General features: G+C 41.8%; 1 protein-coding gene across 4 annotated transcripts in view; it reads right to left on the bottom strand.

Annotated features, from left to right (window-relative positions):
* Positions 1–5,366: 5,366 nt before the first annotated feature.
* GRID1 (glutamate ionotropic receptor delta type subunit 1) overlaps positions 5,367–25,628 on the bottom strand; it is a 556,909-nt gene continuing 536,647 nt past the window's right edge. For 3 of the 4 annotated variants that reach the window (XM_076338287.1, XM_076338286.1, XM_076338289.1), the window contains 3 exons: positions 24,484–24,724; positions 14,458–14,493; positions 5,367–6,062 (listed from right to left, as the gene is read on the bottom strand). In XM_076338287.1, coding sequence (XP_076194402.1) covers positions 5,634–6,062; positions 14,458–14,493; positions 24,484–24,724 — 706 coding nt within the window. In that variant the 3' untranslated portion in view covers positions 5,367–5,633. The remainder of the gene's footprint in view (positions 6,063–14,457; positions 14,494–24,483; positions 24,725–25,628) is intronic. The other variant, XM_076338288.1, reaches the window with a different exon arrangement.

Here is a 25,628-nt window from a genome sequence, read left to right on the forward strand (position 1 = left end):
TGGTGGTGCTCCATTACAACATGACATGGAGTTACTACCAGCATTAAATGATTTCTAAGCAAGCTATCTGATATCCATTTAAATGAGGAAAAAGAAAGTCCTACTTAAAGTAGGACCCTGTAAGCGTGCAGTTAAAAAAAAAAAAATATTTAAAAAATCCCTGTAATAAGCCTGACAGTAAACTCAGGAGAAAATAAAACTCAATAAGAGACTGAAGCCTTACACATTACTTGCTTCTGTTATTAGTCACCTTGCAAGCTTGGAGAAGCCAAGTTTCTGGGCTGCTTCCCTCCAGTATGAACACTAGCAAAGCAGCATCCTTACCCAGGAATCCAGAGATGTACACAGCTGATACTGCTAAACCTTGACTCTTACCCAAAACCAGAGAAGTTAGAGGGGGATGGATAGCTGAGCGAGGCTGAGTTTTCCCAGCTGCGGACCCAAACAGCCATTAGGAGTGTCATCCAGCAAGCAGCCCACAGCTGCCTTAGGTGCAAATCGCTGCTTGAGGCTCATTTTCCCCGGTTGAGTGAGAATCAAGCCAAAAAACTGGCACCACCAAACAAATAATTCCAACTCTGAAATAATATAACAACTGTTTCTGGTAGAAGAAATGCTGTTTTTATTTGTTTCCTAAAAATTAAGAAAAATAATAATTAACTGAGGCGACTGCTTGTACGATGGAATCTAGGCTTCTCATACAAGTAACACAGCTTTGCTGGATGTATGAGTTGTAACCGCCCTTTTCTCCCTCCCCCTTCACCACCTGTTCATTTTTACCTTTGATTTTGCTTCTCTTCAGAGTTTTCTTCTAACTTTCTCCTTGCCTTTCCCAGGGTTGCCAAAGGATGTGGATTCTTTGGGAAATTTCCAACAGGGTCCCCCAAATGTGTTGTGTTTAGATCTGTTATTCCTTTGCTGCTCACAACGTAAGTTCAAGCAGCAAAGCAAAATAAAATAAAGCAAAAAGGTCTGAGCACTGTGGTTGCTGTGCTGCCCAGTAATGTGATTTCCTCTGAAAGGAATGCTCCACTTGCTGCCAAGCCAACAGCTTTTAACCTTTCTTGGGAGAGGTGTACTTAAATTTGAACAGATTTTAAGAAAAAATTTGTTCTCTAAGCTATTTCAGCATACAAGTTAAACTCAAATCCATGTCAAGTGCTCAAAATAGTAATAAATATTCCTCTTTCTGTTTCATTTTTGAGACTCTTAAAACATTTTCCTTTTCAGAGCTATCGTTGAATACAAGTTTATGGGAAGCAGTGCTTTCAAGCCCAATATTAAGAGCCAAATCCTAACCTACTGAAACTCCGTATGGCTGACCCTTTCACTGGAGGGATGCTGATTTATACAGGTGAGAACCCAGGTTTAAGTGTTTTATTCTATCAGCAGACTAAGAGAAAGTGAGTTGTTTTGCTGAGACTTCATCTACAGTGCAGCAATGATTATCAAAGCAAGGCAGATATTGGGAATTTCACTCTGCAAGACAAATATTGCACATGTGTAGTTGTAACTCAGCATAAAAATGTTCTATCAAGTTTCAACTCTGAAATTAAAAAGCACAATTACTCTTTTTTCCATTGCAATAGGAAAACATGACATACTAAGAAATAAGAGCAATGCATTCTTCAGATTGCAAGCAGATTGCCCGTGGATTGCAAGCAAATAGAAGAAACGGAGTCACATTTTTGTATGAAAATAAAGTCATTTCTAAACTAATGGATCGATAGAACAAGACACACTACAAGTGCTGTGCCACAGATGTCACTTTCGCGAAAGTTCATCAGCAAAAGAGCACGATAAAAGGAAGGTATAGGCACTCGATTTCCATTTCATGTACAACCACCTTTGCAATGTAAACATCCTGGAGGAGCAGGAATATTTGGGATCATACGTTATTCCCTTTCTTAAGCACACTCGGGGGAACTCCTGTTTGAAAATCAAGGGCACAGTTTGGTCTTCAAAGTTTTCAGGAATTTCTGCAGTTTTTCTATTTCAACTTGCCAGATATTAAAAGTGAAGGGTCAAATCTGCAGGTGGTGTAAATAACCACAGCTCTGCGAGTGCTTTGAGCTTATGCTCATTTACATCACATGGAAATTATATTTCCCACTTCTTCTGTAACTGTGCATGTATATATATATATGCATGAGTGTGTGGTGAATACATATTATATAGAAAGTGAATGCTTTGATCTGTCAAAATGAAGATATAAATATAAAACAGGAGACAGAATATGGAAATCATACATTCTGCATTTACTTTGAAAACTGAAAGTTATGGGGAAAGAAACATTGTTTATGTTCAAGGAGAACCTGGTGGTTTGCTTAAATAATCTAAAACCAAACCACCGTCACATGAAAGATTTAACAGCTTCCTGACATGGTTGACAGGCTCAAGCTATGACTTGCTAACTTTTGTATAAACAAATAATTACTAGACAGTGATGGATCCATTGTGGATTCCTACTTTTACAGTATAGACCCTGGTGCAGCAAAGCACTCAAGACGGTTAACTTTAAGCAACTGAACAGTCCCAGCGAGTTTGGTGAGCTCACTCGCCTGCTTAAAATTAGCCATATATTTAATTTGAGACGTGCATTTTAACTCCATCATTAATCAGCAAAGCACTTCAGCCTGTGCATAAAGCAGCTGCTTTCTATAGGGCTTACACACATGCTTAAATACTTTTCTGAGCAAGGACTGCGTGGTTTGAGTCTTCAAGATCCTGATCACATCTTAGATGTAATCCTGCAGAGCATTCAAACAGGCGAGTCATATTCTATGCATAAGAATCGGTGAGATCCAACATCGTTTATAAGTTAAACCACACTTCCAAACTTTACAGCACGTGGCAAGACTAAGCCAGGAGAACACTGAATATGGAGAATGTTAAAGTTAATCCCCAAAATATACTGCATTCTCAATTTATTCTACAAATGCAGTTCAGTTTAAATTATCCAGTACAGTGGTTTAGACTATAATACGAAAAAGATCTAATATGTTTTGTGAAAGCAATGATGCCTCAGTAAAGGAGGGTTTCAATCCCCCGCTCTGAGCTTTTCTGCAGCAAATAAATAGCATGCTTTGTGGGGAAACGGCAAGGGAGCAGCTCAGACAACGCCTGACAAGCTTGTTTGCTACCACATTGGTGCAGAGCCAGCAGCAGTGGCTACGCTGCCATGCACCAGCAGCTCACCACGGCTCTCCCCCATCCGGAAGGGAGGACGTGGCTGGGCGACTGCCTCGTGCTGCCGAGGTGGCCCAGTCAGCTGCTCGCCCGCCCGTGCTCTGGAGGATGCTTGGGAGGAGGGCCCATGGCCGCCTTGCTCTGGTACCGCCAGGCAGGGAGTACCCGCTCCAGCTACGCCCTACATCAGCTACACAGGCATCTCCCTGCACCTCTTCTGGAGCGTGTTCCTCTGCAGCTGCTAAAATCTTAAACTGGTAATAAAAATGAGAGATTTTTCCAATGCAAATAGTTGCATGCTTTCTCCTAAGCGTCTTTACAGGTACCTAGGTGTGCATAGTCTTTTTGCGCAGCTATTTCTGCCGTAACTAATTGGTGTATTCATGGAAGGTGGGGAAAAAATCAGGGGAAGAAATGCCTATTTTTCCCTGCGGCCATAGGTTTGTTAACATAATGATAAGAAAAAGTACGACCCAAGAAGAAAGAAAAAAATCCCAAGCTTGTGTGGGTCAAGTCTCTAAATAGGATAAATCTAGTCAGTTGACTAGAGCATTATTCATTTTCAATTAGTTTGAAGCAAATAGTGCAATTTGTGCCAAGCTGCAAAATCGCACTGTCTTCACGAGGAACCAGCTTGACAACAGACAAATTAATCCCTGCAACAGCACTCCTTCTGTAAGCTCACCATCAATATTCCTCATTTAAAAAGTAGTATGCTGAGTATGCTCTTCCACTAGGCTGTTTTTGTATCACAGTTTGACTTTTCTTCCCTACTGCTTAAACTAGAGATGTAAAAATTTGGGGACTTTTATCAACCCATAAATATACCTGTTGCGTAATTATGCAAATCAAACTAGGAGCAGTCAATGGGATGTTTATTTATCCAAAAACCTGACCTAGATTGCCTGCTGACTTTCTTGGGATGTGAATGCATTTTTACCTCTGTTCAAACATAACTTTTCACCTTAATGCAGGCAGTGACTTTGCTGCACCGAGATCTACAGCCTTTTCCAAATAGCAGCGTTCTAATAAAGTGAAGAAATCCGGCTACGACAGGAAATTGCAACCTAGCAATGGGGTACATTTGAGAAGACACTAAATTATCCCAATTCTGAAAGATAGTGATGGTCCATTAGCAACAGTGGGCGGGGATCGGTTATCCTGGGCATTCGAACTACTATTTGGGAAGGAAACAATGTGGTTTGGATTTGTTTTGATTTTTTTGTCATATGAAATTGCACTGGTAATATTTGCAGAACGAGACATTAAATTCGCTATACGTGTTGCTCTATCTTTGTCCTCTGATTGTGTTTCACAGACAATAAAAAGGCATTTTACAGCCATTTCTACCAAGATCATAGGCGTGGCCATTAAAATGTTTCTCTTTACAAAATCAATGGCAAAAAAGCAGAGCTGTGCTTACAGTCATGAGCTTAGCCTTGTCATTCAGGGATATGACTTCAACAGAAAGCATTGCATCCATTATGCAGCCAATTCCTTGAAATCTTAAAGAAAGCGACGGCACCAGAGGGCTCGGTCACTGCAGTGCCATCATCTCCTGCCCGTTAAAGCTCTTCCTTGTCTCCTTTCAGCCATTGGTTCCTCCCCATTTTCAGTCGTGTACACAAGACACAAAAAAGAGCTAATCAGTTTTCCTTAAAAGCTTTCCCCTTAACGTAAAACCTGTTGTTTATCAAAGCATTTATATATAATATATATACGTCATATATATAATATATATATTATATATATAACAAAACACAGAAAGTTAAATAAAAAGAGCCGCACAGCGCAGCAGACATGTAAAAACACAATTCAGTAATCCTGTGCTTAAACTTAGAAACTGTGTGGAATTTTAAATCTTTGTTAGAAGGAAAAAGTTCTCTTTTGTTTATTGTTTGTTGGATTTTAGTTATAATTCATGTTTAAAACATTTGTTACTGCTATGCTAATACCAGCTGTTAAATTCTCCGAGTGAATTGCCATCTTGACTATAAAATAGGGTTCTGGGGAAAGGAGAGATCTGACCTTGGTGAACTTTTCTAGCAAGTTCTAGCAACGGATACTTTTTTGCTCTTTAAAAAAAAAAAGAACAGTAAGGGAGTAAGTGTTGAAATCCACGGAAAAAAAGAAGTACGGCCCTCAGTCCCAGTAACTGGTCTTCTTTGGCACTTGAGAACGATCACAAGTAGTTTGCCTTTTTATTCATATAGAACAAAATTTACAAAGTCATTCATACATTTTTTGTTTTTTTTTGTTTTGTTTTTTACTGACTTCGAAAATTGGGAATATTCAAAATACACTTTTACCCCACTTCATTCTTTCATTATTTACAAGTATATACAAGAAAAATGTAAGAGTTTGTTTTTTTGTTTTTTTTTTTTTTTGTTTCTTTTAAATTTTGTATTAAAAAGCTCTGCTGGTTGTTTTACTGTTTGTTTTCATCATATGGATGTTCCATGCGAGGGCTCCATTGCTTCTGGAATGACTCCCCCTGGCACAGACTGAAATGACATTGGGATCGGGGTTTTCACGGGACTCTGACGAAATAGTCCTCCATTCGGCGACCTGTGTTTACACTGTATGGAGGGCATGGTGGCTGAGCTGCTCAGGGGCAGCGGCAGGTTGCTGCCGGAGGCAGCTGTGAGTGTCCTGCTGGCACCATGAGTTGTCTGTTCTGGTAAAAAGGTGGTGACAGAAAGTTGCGTGTTCTGGTATTCGCGTACCGGCTCCAGGGTCTGAGTTGGCTGCATGCCACCAATCTCCAAGGCTGAGATTTCAATGGACGCTGGAGAGATTTGCTTGTGGGCTATGTCTTCGTCAATTAAACTGTTCATGCGTCTGTGGACCTGCTCCAGGTTCACTTCTTTGTCCTAGTGAGGAAGAAACCAGAACAATCAGTCCAAACACAATCTCCAATCCTGCCTGGCCCCCCTCCACCGCCTCTGTGTGACAGGAGCTGCTGTTCACTCATTACATCGCTTCGATTTCATCTGTGCCTATGCAAAACCTCGAGGTCTGCCCAACATCTGCAGCTGAGAAGCACATGCTGAAGAACACACCAGCTCAATCTCAGCCTGCAAAAGCCCCTGATGTCAATATCATCCTCCTTGGAGGTGAACCAGCTCTGGTTCAGCTAACAAGAGCTGGCACCAGGGACCAGCACATCCTGCAAGCCCTTAGCTCAACTTGCACAAGCCCAGAAAAAAAGCGTATAGCAGGCAAACAAGCAAGTTGGGACTCCAAATTCCAGCGAGCAGCTCGCCACCTTGTAATCACAAGAAAGCTCACCGTCTCATTTAGCTGCAGTGAATGTTCTAAGTAACATGTCAGTAAAACCCTGCGCACAGCCTAGCTGACTTCAGGGTAGTTGCTTCACGTGCCAAAATGTACTGGCCAGGGGTTGTGGTGGTGAAGAAGTCTTCCCTTCCCAGCAGGAAGCCCTGGGTCACCTACGTGGCACAGACTATTGACCTGCTGGAACAGCAGTAAGAGAGACCTGCTCTGTGAGCCCTGGGGAAGGGACCGCTCATTTGTGTTTCGAACAGTTGTGTGACCAGCTACAAACTGTCTTGTCCTCTTGCCATGTCATCTGTTAAAAGTTTATGTCTGTGGTCAGAGCTTGGGAAAGCAATGCTGGTCTTCAGAAAACGTAGCACCTTCTTCTTAGAAAGCATTGGCTAAGTGTCCCAGAGTGGTCTCCCCAAGGGACTTTAAGCACTACTTGTTCAACATCTTTTATCTTCCATGAGGAAATAAGGCCAAAGAAATTGTCTTTAAAACCTGAAGCAGCAAAGACCTGCAATGGGCTGTTTCTCACCTCAGCACAGCATTCAGAATGCTCAAATTGGAAAGCAATAAAACTGGCGGGGTAAAGTCAACCACCTGGGATGCTGTATGACTGAATTTTAATAGCTAGCATTGTATTGCCAATAAAAAGGTACTATATTATATCATTTCTTTATTTCATAAAGCACAGTTATGATCTGCAGTTGTAGTTATTTGGTGCAAGTATAACGTGCAGCAGACTAGCAGCAAAGCATCTATAAAAGCCCAACAATCCTGGAATTAGAGAAATACCCTGGTCTGACAGAAACCTGCAATTACACTGGGCAATCAGCAGAATCCCAGCCTAGGAAATAGGACTACCTGAAACTTTTGTGTTCCAGTAATCCCTGATTGCCCACAGATCAGCGTGTGCTTAGATGTTGGTTAAACCAAACAACGGCAGCCTTACAGATGCTCTGATTCATGCAAAAAAAACAGGCTCTGGGAACAGAGAAGCATAATGTGCCACTGCCACCCACTCCTCATGATCTTTTGCCACTGGTGTTCAGGTAGAGCACAGAGAATTATAACATTATTCCACTGGTATCCACTGCTATGCAACTTTGCTTTCACCTGTAAAGTGACAATCAAGTCAACTCCAAAGCCCTTGATTCCAGTCAATGTCAACTACAGATTTAATTCTAACCTTGTGATTTAACACCACTTCTGTATTACTCAAGAACCATCGAATCTGCTGATCTCTGCATGGATTTCGAAATGAATCAGTGTTACATGATGATGAACCCAAACCTGTGCCCTTAGCTTAGGCTAAATCCCCATTGATTTCAAATGGAGTACAACTATTCAACAATTACAGGGCTGAGCTGCACATTGCACCTCCTTTGCTCATCAGTGGAAAACGAATTCCTATTTATTTACATCACAAATACACCAAACTCCCAATGAAGCTCCCAGGAACCCTGCGGATATCATTTTCCTCAGCAGAGAAACAAACTATTTTTTTAAAAATACTGCTTTTTCATCCAAATCCTCTAATCAGATAATTTTGAGTCAGAGAAAATCAATGGACAATAAATAAAAAATAAACTTTTGCGGCAGAAAGGGACCACACAATACTTGATCAGATAACCACCACAGCTTCTTTAAGTCCTTCTTGCCAACAGCCGTACCTGACCCGTCAGGCTCGTCATTCGGTAAGTTAAAGACAATACAGCAAGCTGACGATAACACAGAGGCTCTTTCATAAACTCTGTAGCAAGGTAAATTAAGGATTTGTGGTATCATGGCCAGAGGATGACATGGATTTAATTCACAATTTTATTTATTTCTGTTTCTTGAAGTCAAACTGCAGACGGGGGGCAAGTGTGAGAAGCGTTCCTAGATCCCCCTCCGCTGGGAGTCAGGGCTCAGCCTCCCTGGGCGGGTTCCCGTGCACAGCCGCCCGGCCGCGCGCCGCTGTGTTCTCCTCAGCTGCCTGCCGACGAAAGCTTGCTGCAAAGTTCTGCTTATCCGCAAACTTCAGCTACCACCGCGTACGACGATATCCGTGCCTGAGGAAGCTAACTCCCAGAAGCCCGGTATATAACGCTTCTTTAGGTACCCTGTACTATTCCTTTTCTCAAAAATGCCGTTAGCTTTGATTTAGACTCCTAGGTTGGCATTGTAGTTACCTGGGACCCGTATTCTTGCTAAGACCCTACTACAAAATAAGAAAAAAGCAGAGAACTCAGGTTTGAACTGAGCAAATACTAGAACAGATTTTCCTAAATAAGACTTTGGAGAAATGTTCATGACTCATTTGCATTTTTCTGAGCTTTTGCCAAATACTACTGCTTTCTTCAGATCATTTCAAGTGAAAATATACATCAACATTTTATTTGTATTTTTTGATTGCAAGCACATCCTCAGTGCATTCCATCCATGGGTTATTAAGGGTTATTAAGGACCACGTCGTTTGGAATGTTTCCCTCCGCTGGCCTAACAGGATTGCCCTCTTTTCTTCTACTATGCACGGTCCAGCCCTGGGACGGCATTCCTCGGAAAATAGCGGATTTGCCGTTGCTTATGTTTCACAATATAAATTTATGTTTCCCTGTGCTAAAGTTTTCATTATCAAGATAAACATAATTCCTGCACACAGACATCCCATTTTATCTACTACAGAATACTGTATGAAGTAAGTAGAGAAGTAAATGCTTGGAATTTTTTTAGGAGGTAGAGGTGGGGATTTCATTTGCCTACTTATAACTCTTTTTTCAGCATTAAGGACAACTTTCTGGCCTTATTAAGATCGGAGAAAACTTTTTAAAGGGTTCTAAGAGCCCAGAAGTTCACATTATCCCTTCTTTTTGCTGTTAAAATAAAATGTTTGTAAAGGTTAAGGAAAACAACTCTGTCTCTGAGGAATAATAAAAACACATTTTTAAAGGTTCTTCCCTTTGTCTTTGTCTTATTAAATGAAGAGCAGCTAAATAACTAAATGTCAAGCTTTGTATGAAACTATCTTAATGCTGAATGATTTTTCAAATGCTTTAAAAAAACCCCTAAGATAAAAATTAGAAACCCTTGAAAAGATTAGTTTGTCATTACATACTAGAAGACTGCCTTGAATCCCGAGATTTCCAGAACTGAAGGTTTTGGGACAGCTTTATTTGACAAGCCAAGCTTTACAGAATTTCTGTAAGCCTCACCTTTCTTTTCCTTTATTGTTCTCCTGGAAAATCCAGTAACAAAGCACATGTTACTGAAAAGTAACAAGGTAAATGGGAAAAGGGTTAAATGGCAATAAAGCCAGAAAAACAAATCTTAAAAGTTATGATGTTTTGCTCCCTTGTCAGCTCAGTGTTCTCCTTTATTTTTAGTTCTACAATTCTCATTAAATATGAGCCATTTGTTATCATTTTTAAGCCCTTAGGTTGCTTTTTTTTTTTTCCATTTCCTGGGGCTTTGTCACCTTAACTGTGAAATGGTAATGTAGCATTGCCAAAGATTTTCAAGCTTTCTGATGCCGTAACTGTTCCCTACTTTTGTATTTCTCTATGACGAAATTAACGAATTAAAAATTAATAAATTACTTTAGTAAATTGAGGCTTGGAGCTAGGGAATGGCAGAGGCACCAGACCTGGCAGCTGGATGGAAAAACCAGGAGCCATAGCGAAGGCTGGCGCGCCGGCTGTCTGGCACAGAGACTTCCCTTACCCAAAGGAGAGCCCTCGGGGGAAGCCCTTCTGCTTCCCTTCACAAGGGTCTCTGGCTTCAGCTCCACTTCGCGCCAGTTAGGTCTCTTCAAGAGCTGATGAGTGAGCCTCAAACTTAACACGTCAGTGTCTGCGACAGACACGTGACCAAAGGTTTCTGCTCTTTCTTTTTTGTACTTAATATGCAAAACTTAGTTCGTATTTATAAATATGTCACATCTCAGATGTTTCATGCCAATTCAACTTCACTTTTCATATATAGCTACATTGGATAAATGTATACGCTTGTGTTGCCAGAAGGAGATCAAATATTTTTCCTTTGCTACCTTCATAATTCTATTTTCAATATTAATGTTGTACTCCAAATAGATCAGTTGAAGAAATTAATCAGTAAAGGGAAGAAAAAATAGGACGTGTCAGGAAAATGAATTATAAACACAGGCTTATCTTCCTCAAGCTTAGGGAAAACAGCTAACCAAACATCGCTTCTGGTCAGGAAATTATCTTATTCATGAATACCAATTTAAATGTCATTCTTCCCCAATGAGTTTGAATTCTGGAAGGGCGAATGAAGGGCATGTTTCTGATGCATCCCAAGCACCTGATGACGAGCGACAGGTTCAATGGCCTACGACTGCCTGCAGGAGCACACTGTGGCAACCGTTGGCGTGGATCTGAAGGATGCCCACCAGAATCTGGGAACGACTAACCCTGCATGACCGCACCTGCAAGAAACTACAACTCCCTTCCAGGACTAACCAAGTTTGGTCTTATCATGCGGAGAGAAATTATGGCAAGATATAAATGCATTCAGGATGATTTACAGAGTAATCAATATTTTCTTCTAGCTTATTTTCTGTGACTTTTGACAGTGGGCTCTAATAAAAGCATGTGGGCAGTCAGATTGAAAGAATATGAAACTACTTGGGAGGTTTGGAGTCAGTTAACGTTATCAAATTTGAGACACATCTCACTGAGTCTTGGAAAGGAGCTACTGGCTGATGTTTTCAAGAAATTGCCTACATAACTCTAAACACAATTAATTCAAAGGTAATACTGTTCAGCTGCCAGGCTTGCAACGGTTGGGATTTTCCAAAGGGAAGGTTTGTTGAGAAAAATATTTTTATTAAAGACACTAATGTGGCCTCTTGTTCTTACTCGTGATTTCTGTGATCTTACCACAAAGTTCAAGAGAAGCCACCCGCAGAGATAAAAACGTTGCAAGCTGATGAAGCAGTTTCAGTAAGGCCAAAAAGTGAGACAAATGCCCAAAAAGGAAGGCTGAGTATCTGCAGAAATTTGATGCTAAAACTATGCCAAAACTGTGATAAGTTGCACCTGCATCCCACACATGCAAATAAAACCACACTAGACTAGAGGAGAAGAAAAAGACTGATGGTCCTGACCCTAAATATCAAGCACTAAAAATTCAGAAATGTAGCCAATATGGGCAGACAGGCACAGGCACACACACCGAGGGACTATCACGAACGCGCTGATACCTCCCGGTCAGATGCCGATAACTGTGCCAAGTATTAAAAGCCTGTTAATGCAGTTCTTAATAAGCCTCAGGAGATACGCAGGAAATAGTGCTTGAGGTCTTTTAAAATAGTATAGTCTTAATCATCAGTCATGGCGCATTTCTGTTTTGTTTGTTTCTGTCTTGAGTGACAACATAAAGGATTACCTTTCGGTGAGAGAATGAAACCAAGACGCAAATGTTAATATCACATTTTCATTCTGTGAAAGAACTATTTAAAAATATACGGCAATTTTGTGATTAGGACTGGGGTTCAAAATTTGAGTCAAGCCCCAGCCTCAGACAGACACTTCCTCTTCTGACCTTGACCAGGTCACGTGCCGGTCCCTCTGCCATCCACATAAAACACCTCTTAACCCATACACGTCAAAAAATAACAAGTATCAGCAGTCATGAGACACAGATGATGGAAGGCACACACGTACCCACCTAGGCAGAAAGGAAGTCTCTGAGGCACTTCCATGCAGAGACAGACATACTGCATAACCGAAAAACAAAGCCGAGAAATAAAACTGAAAGAGGGAGGTTTCCATGCTCCGGTACCCACAGGCTATGCTCTTCTCAGCTCAGCGTCAAACCCCACCGCTTCACCCAGCTACCCGCTTCTGTCCGTGGGGTTTCAGACATCATGGACTCAAACATTTAGCTTGTTAAGGAGGAATGAAGAAGCAGCAGCTCTGCATGTGTACATTTGTTTAAGATTATTTTGAAATTCTGTATTCACCCAGGGTCATAATCATCACTTTCAGCTGCAGCTACTGCATATGTAAAACTGTAATTTTCATTTATTCCAGGAGGCTCTGACAAAATGGCAAAATCAGACATAATTCGAGAAGAAAAAGCAGTGATGATATATGTAATAGATGTGCCGCAGAACAATGACAACACAGTATGGTGTTATATTAATACAAATAACCCCTTTTTAATACGACTCAGTTTGCCACACTCATTATTCTAGAGATCCCGCAGTCGACAATGCAGTGAAATGCAGACAGACGTGTAAACAGATGCAGCGATGATGTATGTTTGCTGTCATTAATTTAACACAGGCAACTGACCTAGTCAAATACCACCTAATGTTACATAAAGTTTGCTGAGTGGTTTCTGAGTGTACTCTGCTAGATGCTGGTTTGACCATAACAGTATCTTATTAGAAATAAGTACAGATGCACCTCAAGAGTCTACTTGAAAAACTACTTTTATAAATAGGCCCAACTCTGCAATCAAGCTTCTGCTCTTATGAGCGGAAACTATACCATGTATTTTAAATTAGCAATTAACTAAGCCATCATCCATAAAGCAGCTGTTAGAAGAACGCATTGAGACTGACATCAGTTGAGGTCCAGCAGACTGTTACCCAACTGGAAGGATAAAAGAAATTAAAGAGTTTTGCAATACATTAACTTCTTTCAATGTGTAATCATCTTCAAAGAAACAAAACTTCATAAAAAATTATGTACAAGAGGCCACCTTATTCACTAGGAGGTGCTCTCCTTCACCAGAGAGCAGAAATTCCTTTATGAAGAGACAGTAATATTCTTTTCCCTTCTATGCAAACCTGGAAAAAAGTGAGAAATAACAGAATACTGCAAAGATGATGTTAATGTGATAGAAAATTGTTTCAAATACATTTCCAAAGTTTGTTCCCTCCTACCCACAGACAAAAAATATCTGTAATTGGTGAAAGTAAGAAACTATTACCAAAAACCTAGAGACCAATCAACAAACAGTGACTTCCTACAGAATTGCTGCAAGTAGCAAGGAGCTTCATGCAGCAGTCCGTATCTTCCCACACTCAGGCTGCCCCCCTTACCCAGGCTGGGTTTATCTAACCTGAAATCACATCTAGCCAGGGATGCAATTCTGAAGATGGCTGTGACCGTCCCACAGTCTGTGCCTTTGAGCCTTGCCCAGAAATGCACTGGACAATAAGCTCCCCAGCAGGCCAACGAAGCTGACGATGCACACCAACTCCAACCAGCTAAACAACTGTCTTCTTTTTATTTTCTCCCTTCAACTGCATCTGCATGCTACGGCACTGTGTGAATAAATATGCACGACACAGTACCAAAGGGACAAGCATCGCACATTAGGTGACAGCAGGTAGCCCCCCCAGTCTCTTGCAGTGATCTGCTCCCACATTCCTCACAATCCGTGAGCTAAGTGCAATCACAGAGAAACACTGGCTAGTCCTCACAACCAACAGCAGACTCAAACCTGCAAGGTAAGAGGCTGTGAAAGCATCCTCATTTGTTACTCAGTAAGAAAGGAGACATTCAGCCTCGTGCTGAGATATTCAAGCTTTAAAATCCGTACCAACCTTGGTTCACAAGCGTTAGAAGCTGGTAACTCAACTACAAAGAAAATGAATGACTGGTTCACGTTATACAGATGTTACCGCAGTTTTCATGAGGTTAAAAATAAACAGGACAGTAAGAGAATGCAAAGCAACATTTTTCAACACAAGCAGCAAAATGCAGTACTGAATGAGTGCTGGTTGATGAGCATGCCAACGTCTCTGTAAAGGAACTCTTTTAGGAGAAAGGAGGCTTGCACATGGGAAACCTTTACTGTGCACACGCTGCATATACTGTAGTTACAGGCATTTCCAACAACATGAAGGTTAGGTTCAAGGGGAGTTCCGGGGCGAGGTAAAGGTGAGGAGAAAGCTAGCAAGGATTCATCTGTGCAGGCATTTTCAACAACAAACAAGTTATCTGTATGTGTATTATAAATTCTCACCATGCTTCTGAGGCCCAACCTCACATCATTGGCCATCTCCAGACAGAAAGGGAAAGGAAGACGTGGGAAAAAAAAAAAGGATCAAGATAGTGAGGCTACTAATGTAATTAATATTTCACTCTTTTTAGCAAACATATACTTACTACTTGTTATACTTCTGGTTTGAAATAGCAAATTCTAGCCACTGCAAACAAAGACGATGGCCCTGAAGAGGGGGGTGTTTTCACAATTCAACTACATCTAAAATGACCCTGTGAGGTGACAGATTTTTCCATTACAAAGTAAAGATTAAATTCACGAAGGTTCTGTTCCAAAACTCACTAAAAATTAATGGATTCTTTACCTTGCTTTACACAGCTTTTAAATCCTAAATTATTATCTAGTCCATAAGGGATGTAATTTTTCACTCTACCGAGCCCAAAGCAAAGCACTGCTACCCTTTAACAGTCTGATTTACTCTACCGGAGCATCAGGCATAACAGATTGCTCTATCATCGTCCTTCTTCACCATTCCAGCCTAGTCAAATCAAAATCCCAAAAGTTCCCATTTTTTCCTATTATGCCAGGAGTACAAGAGCGAGTTGGCACAGGAGACACAAGGAGTTGCTTCTACAACCTGTTTGATGCCCAGCGACAGTTGCCTTGCAAAGCCTCTCCTCTCCACTCCAGCTGTGTGAAAGCCTTAGAAAACTCTTACTCCTGACTATTAGCCACAAATGTTTTCATTAAAAACTGAATTTTGAAAAGGTTTCTGCACCCCCATTCAGGGCTGTATTTTGGAAACTGCCCAAGCTCCTATTTCAACATGAGAAAAGACATGGCCAGCCAAATCATTAAAATAGCTCAGCATAATAAAAATCTGGCCACCAGTTTCCCAAAAGAGAACTCTTGGATACTAAATACTTCTGAAGAAATAGTACTCGTTATGTTGAGGAAGTCCGAGTAGGTCTTTTCTATATATGTGCTTATAAACGTGGTTCTGAACTTACGGAAAATCATAACCAAACCATCAAGTTTAAAAAAAAAAAAAAAAAAGAAATTCCACCGTATTAGTACCTTTGATTCTTTAATATTTTGCTAATATTGAGCACAGGTTATTTCAGGTATTATAAAATTATTTAAGTTCAATTGATAAATAGATTTATAAATTGCTTGTTAATATTATTGTATGTTAAGTTCAATTTTCAGCAAATCACTTCAATGCACATGTTTATGCTTTATGCAGTTTATGCTTTATACATGTTGGTTTCAAAGCAACTCAGGTTTGACCCTACACCACTAAAATGAATGGAAGTGTTTTGATGATCTGGGTGTGATCAGGATCAAACTCTTATTTAATTTTATGTACATGTTTAAATGCTTAGTTGGATTAAGGCCTAAGGCACTTTATAAACCACAAAAATGTGAAAAAAAAATATTGAGAAAACAGTCACATTTTATGTTTTTTATTTTAAACTTTTACTGATTTTGTTATTACTGAACATTCAACACCCCCTCAAAAAGTCAGCTTTAAAATACCACTGTAGGCTGAGATAAAATATACAAACATTAGCTCCGTAAACATTGTGTGAGGAATCTAAAAGAATCTGACACATTAAGGCTCCAATTCAGTAAAATACGTAAGCTCATGCCAAGCACATGAGTACCCACAGAAGTTCTCTGGGATAGGTGATGTAATGCAACTTAAGCAAGTACTTAAATTCATCACCAAACTGGAACTTTAAGCAGGTTGCTTCTTTCCGACTTCCCTGCATGGCAACATTCACTTTTCAAGCTTATTTCCGTGCAATTATTCCCCCCCGCCCCCCTACGGTTCATGCAGAGTAAGTCCGGATTATACCCCTAGGAATCCCATTAGCAGGGTTTTCTTACACGGCCGAGAGAAAAATTAAACCAAACACAAAAATCCCTTCCTTGCAGCTAGGGAAATACGCTGGAACCAAACTTGAATGCTTCAGTACTGCTTTGGGTGGCAGAAGCCTGGGCCCAGTGTCAGTAATCATGGGGACGACATGTCACTCTTAAATCCATTACAGCCTTGACCTAAATCTATGGTGATCAATAGCAGAAGTTGACTGATTTCACCGGATTCTCGATGAGCACACTGTCTGTGACCAGGTATTACAGAATATCTGGTTCACCGTTGGGGACCTCTCAGGAGAAAATCTTCTTTCTTCACTCACGTACAAAGCCAACACTGAGTTAGTTAAGATGCCCTTCCAGCTATTACCAGTTTCTGTACAAGGCAATTTATATATTACATCCTCCTCGTCTTTTCTTTTTCTTTAACTGATTCTTCCAGCTTATACTTCATCATCAAACGACATTAAACTTTGCATTCTGGGATGACTGATTCCTAACACTGCTTTGCTGATTTAAAAATGCTAGTTAAATGAAGTTTCTCAGCTTATTATGTTCAAAGCTAGTTTGAAACTGAATATCTAGATGGCATTAAAATGCATTATTTTGCCAGCGTTTGCATTATTTATTTTCCCGAAAAAACTTTATTTATTCTTAGAAAAGTAGAATACAATACAGTGGTACAAACAAATGATCATTTATATGCAACTGAGCAAAAAATGTACAAAGATTTCAGACATGTCATAAAAATACAGAAAAAAATAATTTAAAATAAAAACAAGGTAAAATATAGCGGACATGCAATGAAGGGAAAACAAAGTATCAGTTTGATGATCTCATGTTTCCTTTCACTCTCAAAAGGAACCATCCTGGGGGAAATCAAATTGTCAGATAAAAACACCACAACGGAGACAAGGTAAATGAAGTGACAAAGACAAGGAAAGTGAAAATAATGGTGAAAGCATAAGACTCTTTAATAATCAAAAACAACACTGCTGACGCCATGCGGAAGGTACGGAAGCCTCGATTGCCATGGAATAGTATCTGGTTGGAGAACTGAAGTGAGATGAATACGCTGCAAACCACAACTCTTAGCAGTGACACGCTTTGATCCATTGGACTCGTATCTGCTAGCTCGTATTTCCACTTCTAAGGTACACTGGGGTTCACAGTCTTCTAATGCCAGAGGAGAATCCTAGTGGGTAACTTTCATGGCTGCTAAAGCTGGAAGTATGGATTTTTGAGGTAGGCTGGAATTTGCGTATCATCGAACAAGGAAACAGGGGAACTCAAGGCAGATCACACAAGGCTGCCCTGGCCAGAGATACAGGTTTTCCTTCTTTCATCCTGCATACTGCCAAGATATTTGTGGTAACTTTTAGAGTAATTTTGCTACCTCCCACTATCCTATAGCGCTAGAAAGTATTGCAGAGTCTAGACTTCTTGAGATTCAGTAACATTTAAAACATCATTAAGCTGGGAGTAGCAGGAAACAGGAATGATAAGATGCTGTTACTAGTACACAAGTCTGTTCCCACACTAGACAGTACCTGAATTGTTGCCCCCTTTTAATAATTTAAAAAGTGAAAACAGGAAAGTGAAGAGAGTCTGTTGAATAAAATGATTTTGTAGAAGCGTGAGAAAGTTAAGAAATCACAAACTAAGCTGTGAAGACTGTGATTGTTAATGAATTATAAATTTAACACAAGTTATGAGGCAATGACTAGTAGCAACTCAGGAGGTGTAAAATTATGGTATTCCTTAACCAGTAAAAAACCGAAATCTTCATGCGCTACAAAATCGCAAACACACCGGGTACAGTTTCTGACACACTCACATTGCTAGGAGTAGCACAGTTGGTTTGTAGACAATGTATTTCTGATTTATAACATATATTAGCTGAGCTAAGAAAGAATCAAATGAAGAATTTCTTGAGATCATTCTAACATTGTCTTTCAAGAGCTATATTAACACTAAGTGAATCAGTATCACTTTTTATGGAAGAGGCAACAAGCAAGTCTTATGAGGAGCGGCTGAGGGAACTGGGGGTGTTTAGCCTGGAGAAAAGGAGGCTGAGGGGAGACCTCATCGCTCTCTACAACTCCCTGAAAGGAGGTTGTAGCGAGGTGGGGGTCGGTCTCTTCTCCCAAGGAACAAGCGACAGGACGAGAGGAAACGGCCTCAAGTTGCACCAGGGGAGGTTTAGATTGGACGTGAGGGAAAATGTCTTTACTGAAAGAGTGGTGAAACATTGGAACAGGCTGCCCAGGGAAGTGGTGGAGTCCCCATCCCTGGAGGTATTTAAAAGACGAGTAGATGAGGCACTTAGGGACATGGTTTAGTGGGCATGGTGGTGTTGGGTCGACGGTTGGACTCGATGATCTTAGAGGTCTTTTCCAACCTCAATGATTCTATGATTCTATGATTCTAAGTATCAGTTCCCAGCAAAAAAATCATCCCGTATAACTGACTAATTTTCTTTGATGTGGGGTTGCCTGTTAATTTGTTTTTAGTGAATACATCTTGTGCACAGTGAAAAATGCGGGAATTCAACTTTCTTTCCACAAATAGTATGATATTTTATCTTTGCTTCTAAGTTTTCATTGTTTTGGAGTATAGTATGTGGATGAACAAGGAGTGCTCTCTTAATAGTTCTGAAGAGATCTCAGAAGTAATAATCTTCAGGGGGAACAGTACATCACAGTGAGACACAGCTGATAAAGCACAGAGGATGCTGGGGAGTCCCCTGCAGTAAGCAGCTGCGCTTGGCTGTAATGACAATGAAGATTTGAAAACTGTCTTTCAGTGTGTAAAATGGAATAAAAGATACCAACAACCTGATGATGTGGCAAAGCCCTTGGCAGCTAAATGATCCAAATTATATTATAGCTTACTGACATCATGAAATAAATGCATAGGACTCACACCAAAAGATATAGAAATCCAGGGATAACTATTGAAAGCTCAACATTTCTATGGTACCAGGTTTCAGTAACTTTATCTGATTGCTCAGTTATTCAAAAGGGACATAGAGTGACTGAACAGATTCCAGAATAAGCATTAATTTTCATTTTTTATTTGACAACTCTCCAAATTTCTGAAGCTTATGAAAGTCAAAAGAATTAGGTATCAGTATTGCAGGCTGAGTAGCAGCTCTGTAAATTCAAGATTTTAACACATAGAGATAGATGTATGAGCTGGCTAAATTTCACTGTGGGTATAGGATGGCGGGATATTAACAGTAATTAAGAGAGAATGATTAAAAATTCTAGAAAATCTGATTCGAAAAAGATGACCAAATGCAAATTTTCCTGAATTCGAAAATTATAAGGGCATTTAAACATTACTAGGTATCTTTCCAACTTTAAAAGATTACAAACTTGAGCCCTAATATAGAAGAATGCAGCACGGTGTTGCAGCTAAACATTTTTTCCTGATGTTGGAGCTAATCTTTCTTTTGTTAATCTGATTTGATAAGGATTAAATGAAGAATTAAAAGGAATAACTTTAAGATTTTTACAGCAGAACTCATTAGAAACATTTTTACAAATCTGCTTCAAATAGAGTAAGAATACCTTTTAACAACATTCTGAAAATCAACCCAACCTTCACTCTTCTAGCAAGAAATTTCACTATTCCTTGCATGATAGAATTGTGAACCAATGGCAACTGTGTTCGTGGGAAAGTAAAGGAAGTCCATCTTTCCTGGAGGTTTACCTTCATGAACTGACTTGATGGGTAGAAACAATACTATTTTTTTTAATTGGGTGGGACAGATTTTCTTCATATGTGAACAATGTAAGAAATATTCCAATTGGAAGTAGCCTCCATCTGACATAACTCTTCCTGTAAAGTCTCTACAAACGTAGCTCAGATTCATGTCAAAGTCCAAGTTACGTTGTCGGTTTCAAAAGACAGGCTTCCTGTTCCTCCCAGTTACATAGTTGACACTACATTTTTCACACTCATTGTAATTAAGAGGTGTAATTTATACCACACGGACACCTGAGTCCTTGAACACCTCAATGTACTGGCTCAGGCTAACTTCCACAAAAGCCAAAGGAACACAAAGTGGAAGAGGAAAAGACAACAAACTGGCAAACATCAACCCCTTACTGTCAGCTGAAAACATTTCTCCAGTGCTAATGAAGGCTGTGCACGTTCTCCCAGCCACAGACTTCACAGACCCTCGACATACAAAATTATAGTCTCAGAAAAAAATCCTCTCTCTCTCTCTGTCTCCAGCAAGCTGCATGGCTGCCCAACCCTGTCATAAATCTGCCAGAACAGTCATGCATCCATCTTCCCAACATCTGTTTTCTGAGTTGGCAATTGTTGGCATGATACAGCCTACCAAGTGCATCAAGCCAAAGAGAGAATGTTACACAAGGGGTCCGCAAGTTATGACAACTCCTCATTCAATCCTGAATCCACTGTAATTTTCTACAATGGATTTATAAAGCTTCTAACAGGGTAAGGGTCACAGAAGCCAAGCACTGCCTCCTTGCCGTTTGCCTCATGAGGTGACTTCTGCATGAGGTGACAGCAAAGCCTAATCTCAGGCTGCAAGAAAATCAGCCCCTTCCGTGACCCTCCACAAGCTCTGCACGTCACAGAAGAAGGCTGGGAGACAATCCCGTTCCCACAATTTTTAGGTGATACCACAACACTCGTGTTTTGCCAAAGCCTTCCCAAAAGCAGAAGAAACTCAGCAGCATGACTTAAATTTGCAGCTGTTACTGAACCGACGACTTGGCTGGAGTACCACACGCAGACCCGAGGCAGATTTCTATGTTCTGTATGTGCTATGCATGCCGTAGCTCTGTTATTACGGCTATTGCTGTAGAAATGCTGAATACAGTGACAGAAATGAGATATCCCAAATACGCTCCTCCTGGAAATCAAATCCTCTTTTTGCTTTTGGTCCCCTAAGCAACGCTCAGCCACTGTTCCTGACCGAAGCAGATGGGTCCCCCGGACTCAACGCTCCCCTCATCCCTGGATCCTCTCCTTTCCGAAGTTTTGAAACTTGGTTCTCCTAAATACATTGAAAATCTTCAACCAATCTACACCACCTCTTCTGAAACTTGGTTTCTTAATTACAGTAGCCATCAGCAATCCCGCTTCAAGCCCTCCTCACTAGTAGTACATAAATAAATACCTCTGCCCACTATCTACCGAGAAATATCTGCTACACTCGTTTGCTAATTCCGCTGAGTGGATGTCGCGGTCACTGTGACCGCAGCCCCCCCACTCCCGGCGCCCGCTGCGCCATCCCGTGGGGCGGGCGGCCATTACCCGCGGGCGAGGCGGTCACGTACCCGCTGCCGCTTTACAGGGGTCCCGGCCGCCCGGGCCAATCAGGATGAGGCGCGCTGCCCCTCAGCCCGCCCGCCGCCCCTCAGCCCGCCCGCCGCCCGGCCCGGGGAGGGAGGCGGGAGCCGCCCCGGCCGCGGGGCCCGGAGCCGCCCCGGGCGGGGACGCTGCCTTCGGCTGCCGCCTCCGGGGCTGGGCCGGCTTCGGGAGTGCGCTCGGAGCTCAGGTTGCGGTTGGTGTGTGGCAGGACCCGGTGTGCAGGGGGTCCGGGCGAAGTTCAGATGGTACCGACAGCGTGGCTGCGTCACGGTGCAGCCGAGGAACCCTGAAGGCCCTGCCCGTCCCTGGCGCTGGGTGGCAGTCACCCTTCCCTCCGGCTGCTCTCATCCGATCCAGAGGTGCTGCTGGCCACCTGCCTTTCATTGCACCCAGCAGTCCTTTTTGGGGACCTCTCGTTACGCTCCATCCCGCCTGCCCCACGTGCCCTCTGTACGCTGTCCTCCTGGCCGCCTCAGCCTGTGAGCCCTCATCTCTGTGCCCTCTCCTCTGGAACACGCACTTTCTCGTTCAACCTTAACACCTGCTTGTGCCAGGGCTCCCGCTGGCTCTGTTCCCTCTCTCTCGGCAGCGCCCACATCACGGACCTTTTCTGAGCCTGTCTGCGTGTGCTCTGCCCGAGTTTAATCTGCCTCTCTCAACCCAGACTGGCTGCGCTCTACGGGCAGACCCAGCCCACGCACAGGTGATCTTCCCAAGCACAGCTTTACCGTATGGGTAACTTCAGTATACTTTAAAAGATGAAAACTTAAAAGTACTCTATTTTTTGTCATGGAAACTGCAAAAGAGGATGTACAGAGCAACCCTAACTGAGAATGCACTGGAGGGGAGGAGGAGGAGGAGGAGGAGGAGGAGGAGGAGAGGAGGAGAAGAGGGATGGGAAGGGGAGAAGAGATGGGATGGGATAGCCAGGGATCTGTAATAATCCTTACATATACAAAACGAGAAATGAAGGGGATGGGCAAAAAAAAATATTTAAAGTCAGGAAGACAGATCCTTTTTCAGAGATGGAAACGGAGTATTTAAAACTCCTTGCAATAAAAGAGTGAATTACTTCACCTTACCTATATGAAACTGCTTTTGGGGCAGTCTCATCCTACTCGACACAGATGCGCAAAGGCGAGTCCCTGAGCGTAGGGAGGGGAACGCACTGTGGAGTATGGCAAGACGAATGCTTGTGCACACGCAGCATGAGGACGCTTCAGACAGCGTCCCTGCCCCTTGCCCTGCCAGGCTTTCACAGCGGGCAGTGAACCGTCTACTGCTAGGGTTTAGGCTTTAGCAATGCTAACGTGGGGTGGGGCCTTTGGGGTTACAGCAGGTGTGACTTCTACAAGGCAGCAGGGCAAAATGCTACAGTATTTAACCAAAGAGCAATTAAATACGCACTTCTGTTCATATGAAAGATTCTTTATAAGCAAGAGTACCTGCTTGTGCTCTCCCTGTGCCTGCTTTTGGAGTGCTGCATTGTGCAAAGCGGAGACACGCTTCCTTTTACCAGAATTTCCCTTTCGCTATTGTACGTTGTGGAACCACAGGCAAGCGACTTTGCAGTTTTGTCTTACAAACATGGTACAGATGTTTATCACCGAGCACTTGATGGATGAATTCAAGTGGGAGAACCAGGAACTCAGAAGAATGGAGTCTTACTGATAAATATTTCACAACATTACAGACTGCAACATATATCTTCAGATCCCATTTGCCAGAATTGCTTACAGGTGATAGGTACATCAATTAGTGTAGTATTCCTGGCAACCTGAGAAACATAGATTGGAATTGATGGGCTATGTACTATTTTCCAGCTGTAGTGCAGCTCGCTGCTATTATTTGCTTGTAACAAACATCTGTTCCAAGATGAAAGCACCTACAAATGCCTCAGTGTCTCCAAAATTACAAGAGGTTAGTTTGTTAAATGTTTGATCTATGAAAACAAATACAGGCTGCATGCGAGACGGATCTGAGTATGGACTGTTTATTCTACCATAGCATTGCTAACTATTACTTGCTGCTGTGCACAAAAACTTCAAACCCAAGAAATTCTCAGATATATTTTCCTAGGTAAAATACGTCATATGAAGGTCAGTTTACTCAGAGGCTCGTACTTTTAGAAATAAAACTGATTTCAAAAGAAAGGAAGCATTTAAACGGTGTCATGGCAATATGGCTTATTCAGTTAATAACTAGCTGGTTTATTTTTAATTGCTCGTGTACCTCTTCAAACTCAGCCTAGGTCAGTCAGGAAGGCTGACAGGAGGAAGGGAAACAGCTACCAGCTGCTGGCAGCTGCACAGCCTGCGCAGGATGGACACGGTTCTCACAGCCGACAGATGGGGTCTCAGATCAGAGAAGACATGACCACAGGTGGCACAACTGGGTGCCCGTGACTGGCCTCCCCGTCGCTCACAGCAGAGAGGCCGAGAGCGTGTTTCTGAACTACTCTCTTGCCCCTAAAGGTGGTCTCCCCAGGTCAGGGTTGAGGCACATTGGTGGGGCAACGTGGGGAAGTTTGCACTGCGGCTGCCCATGCTGTATCTGCTCTATAAATAAATAGAGGACTTTAGTCTCCAGGGCTGTCAGTTTGGCACCTTCTGTGTGCACAAAAGACACGTTTTGGTTTTTTTATTTGTTTAGGAACAACCACCCAAAAAGTTATATGCAAAGCTTACTATGGTGAATCAAAATAAATCAAATTTATTGTATGAGAGCACCTAAAATCCCACAACTTCCACTCGCTCTCTCTTTCTTTTGTGTTTTCTACTTTTAATTGTGATAAGAATAAAAGTTATGGACCTCTTTCGGTGTTTCTTGATGACAACGGTTGCTGTTCCACCACAACTCCAGTGCTGCCACCAAGCATGCAAGAAGAAGGCCTATTGCTAAAATGCAGAAAACGCCTGCAAAACTGTGAAGCTTGAGTGCCTTCCCATCTGTCTGTGCATTGATATGGCTATTCAGGTCACAACGTCCCATCCGTGGCCACCATTTCTGTTTCAGAACATCCAAATCTCCGCTCTCTTGCAACTCTAAGATCCTGCAGAAATTTCAAAAGACAAGTATTATTTTCAATGATACTTTTTCCCAGTTTTTTTGTCTTTTCTGTATGTCTCATAACTCTCTAAATCTACCATCCCACAATTCAAAACTCCGTCCCACAACCACCACCGTGTAGTATTCTTCATCTGAAACTCCGTTATACCAGGATTTCTTTCTACTCGCAGCAGCAGGTAAACTCCACTGGGTAACGTTAGAAAAAGAAGAGTGTCAGAAATCCCACTGCAATGCAAGAAGCATTTCCGAGGGAAATCACCATGTTGCAGTTAGTCATGGCTGGTCTGGCTACATTCAGCTGCAACAGCTGGTCCCACTAGTGAAATGCTCAACCCACTCCACTGCTGCTCTCCCACAATAATTTCAAAATCGTGTGAGACTAAACATGCTACTATTTGTGCGCCACTTAATACAGATCTGTTTAAGCAGCAACCAACTCATTTACATCAGCAAATGTAGTTTATTCAAAAGGATTTTACTTCAGTGCTGTTACTTTATGCCTGAATTACTGTGTGAACAGTTGCTAATTAATCATTGTTTTGCCTCTTGTGAAGTGTCCATTCTCTCCATGAATGATTCATTTTGGATTTGGTTTGATAACTGTTTTAGCTGTTTACTAACAATCTTTTCTCTTGACGCAGCTTTGTCCCTGGTTATGCAGCTGGAGTTTTACCGCTTTCTGTAAAGAAGGAGCGAGACGAGGAAATTTTGCTTCAGCTCCCTGCCTGGAGCAGAGCACCTGCTCACCTTCTGCTAAGGCCACACATGCCTGCACAACTGCATGTCTTCATTCCCGTGTACATGTTCACATGAAAAAGGTACTCCTAGCTGATAGCTCAGGGAGCGCTAAATGGCATAGTCTTATAGCCTCAAAGTCTTGGCAATCC

The sequence above is a fragment of the Aptenodytes patagonicus genome, chromosome 5 (assembly GCF_965638725.1).
Source record: "Aptenodytes patagonicus chromosome 5, bAptPat1.pri.cur, whole genome shotgun sequence".
In the NCBI taxonomy this organism is placed as follows: Eukaryota; Metazoa; Chordata; class Aves; order Sphenisciformes; family Spheniscidae; genus Aptenodytes; species Aptenodytes patagonicus.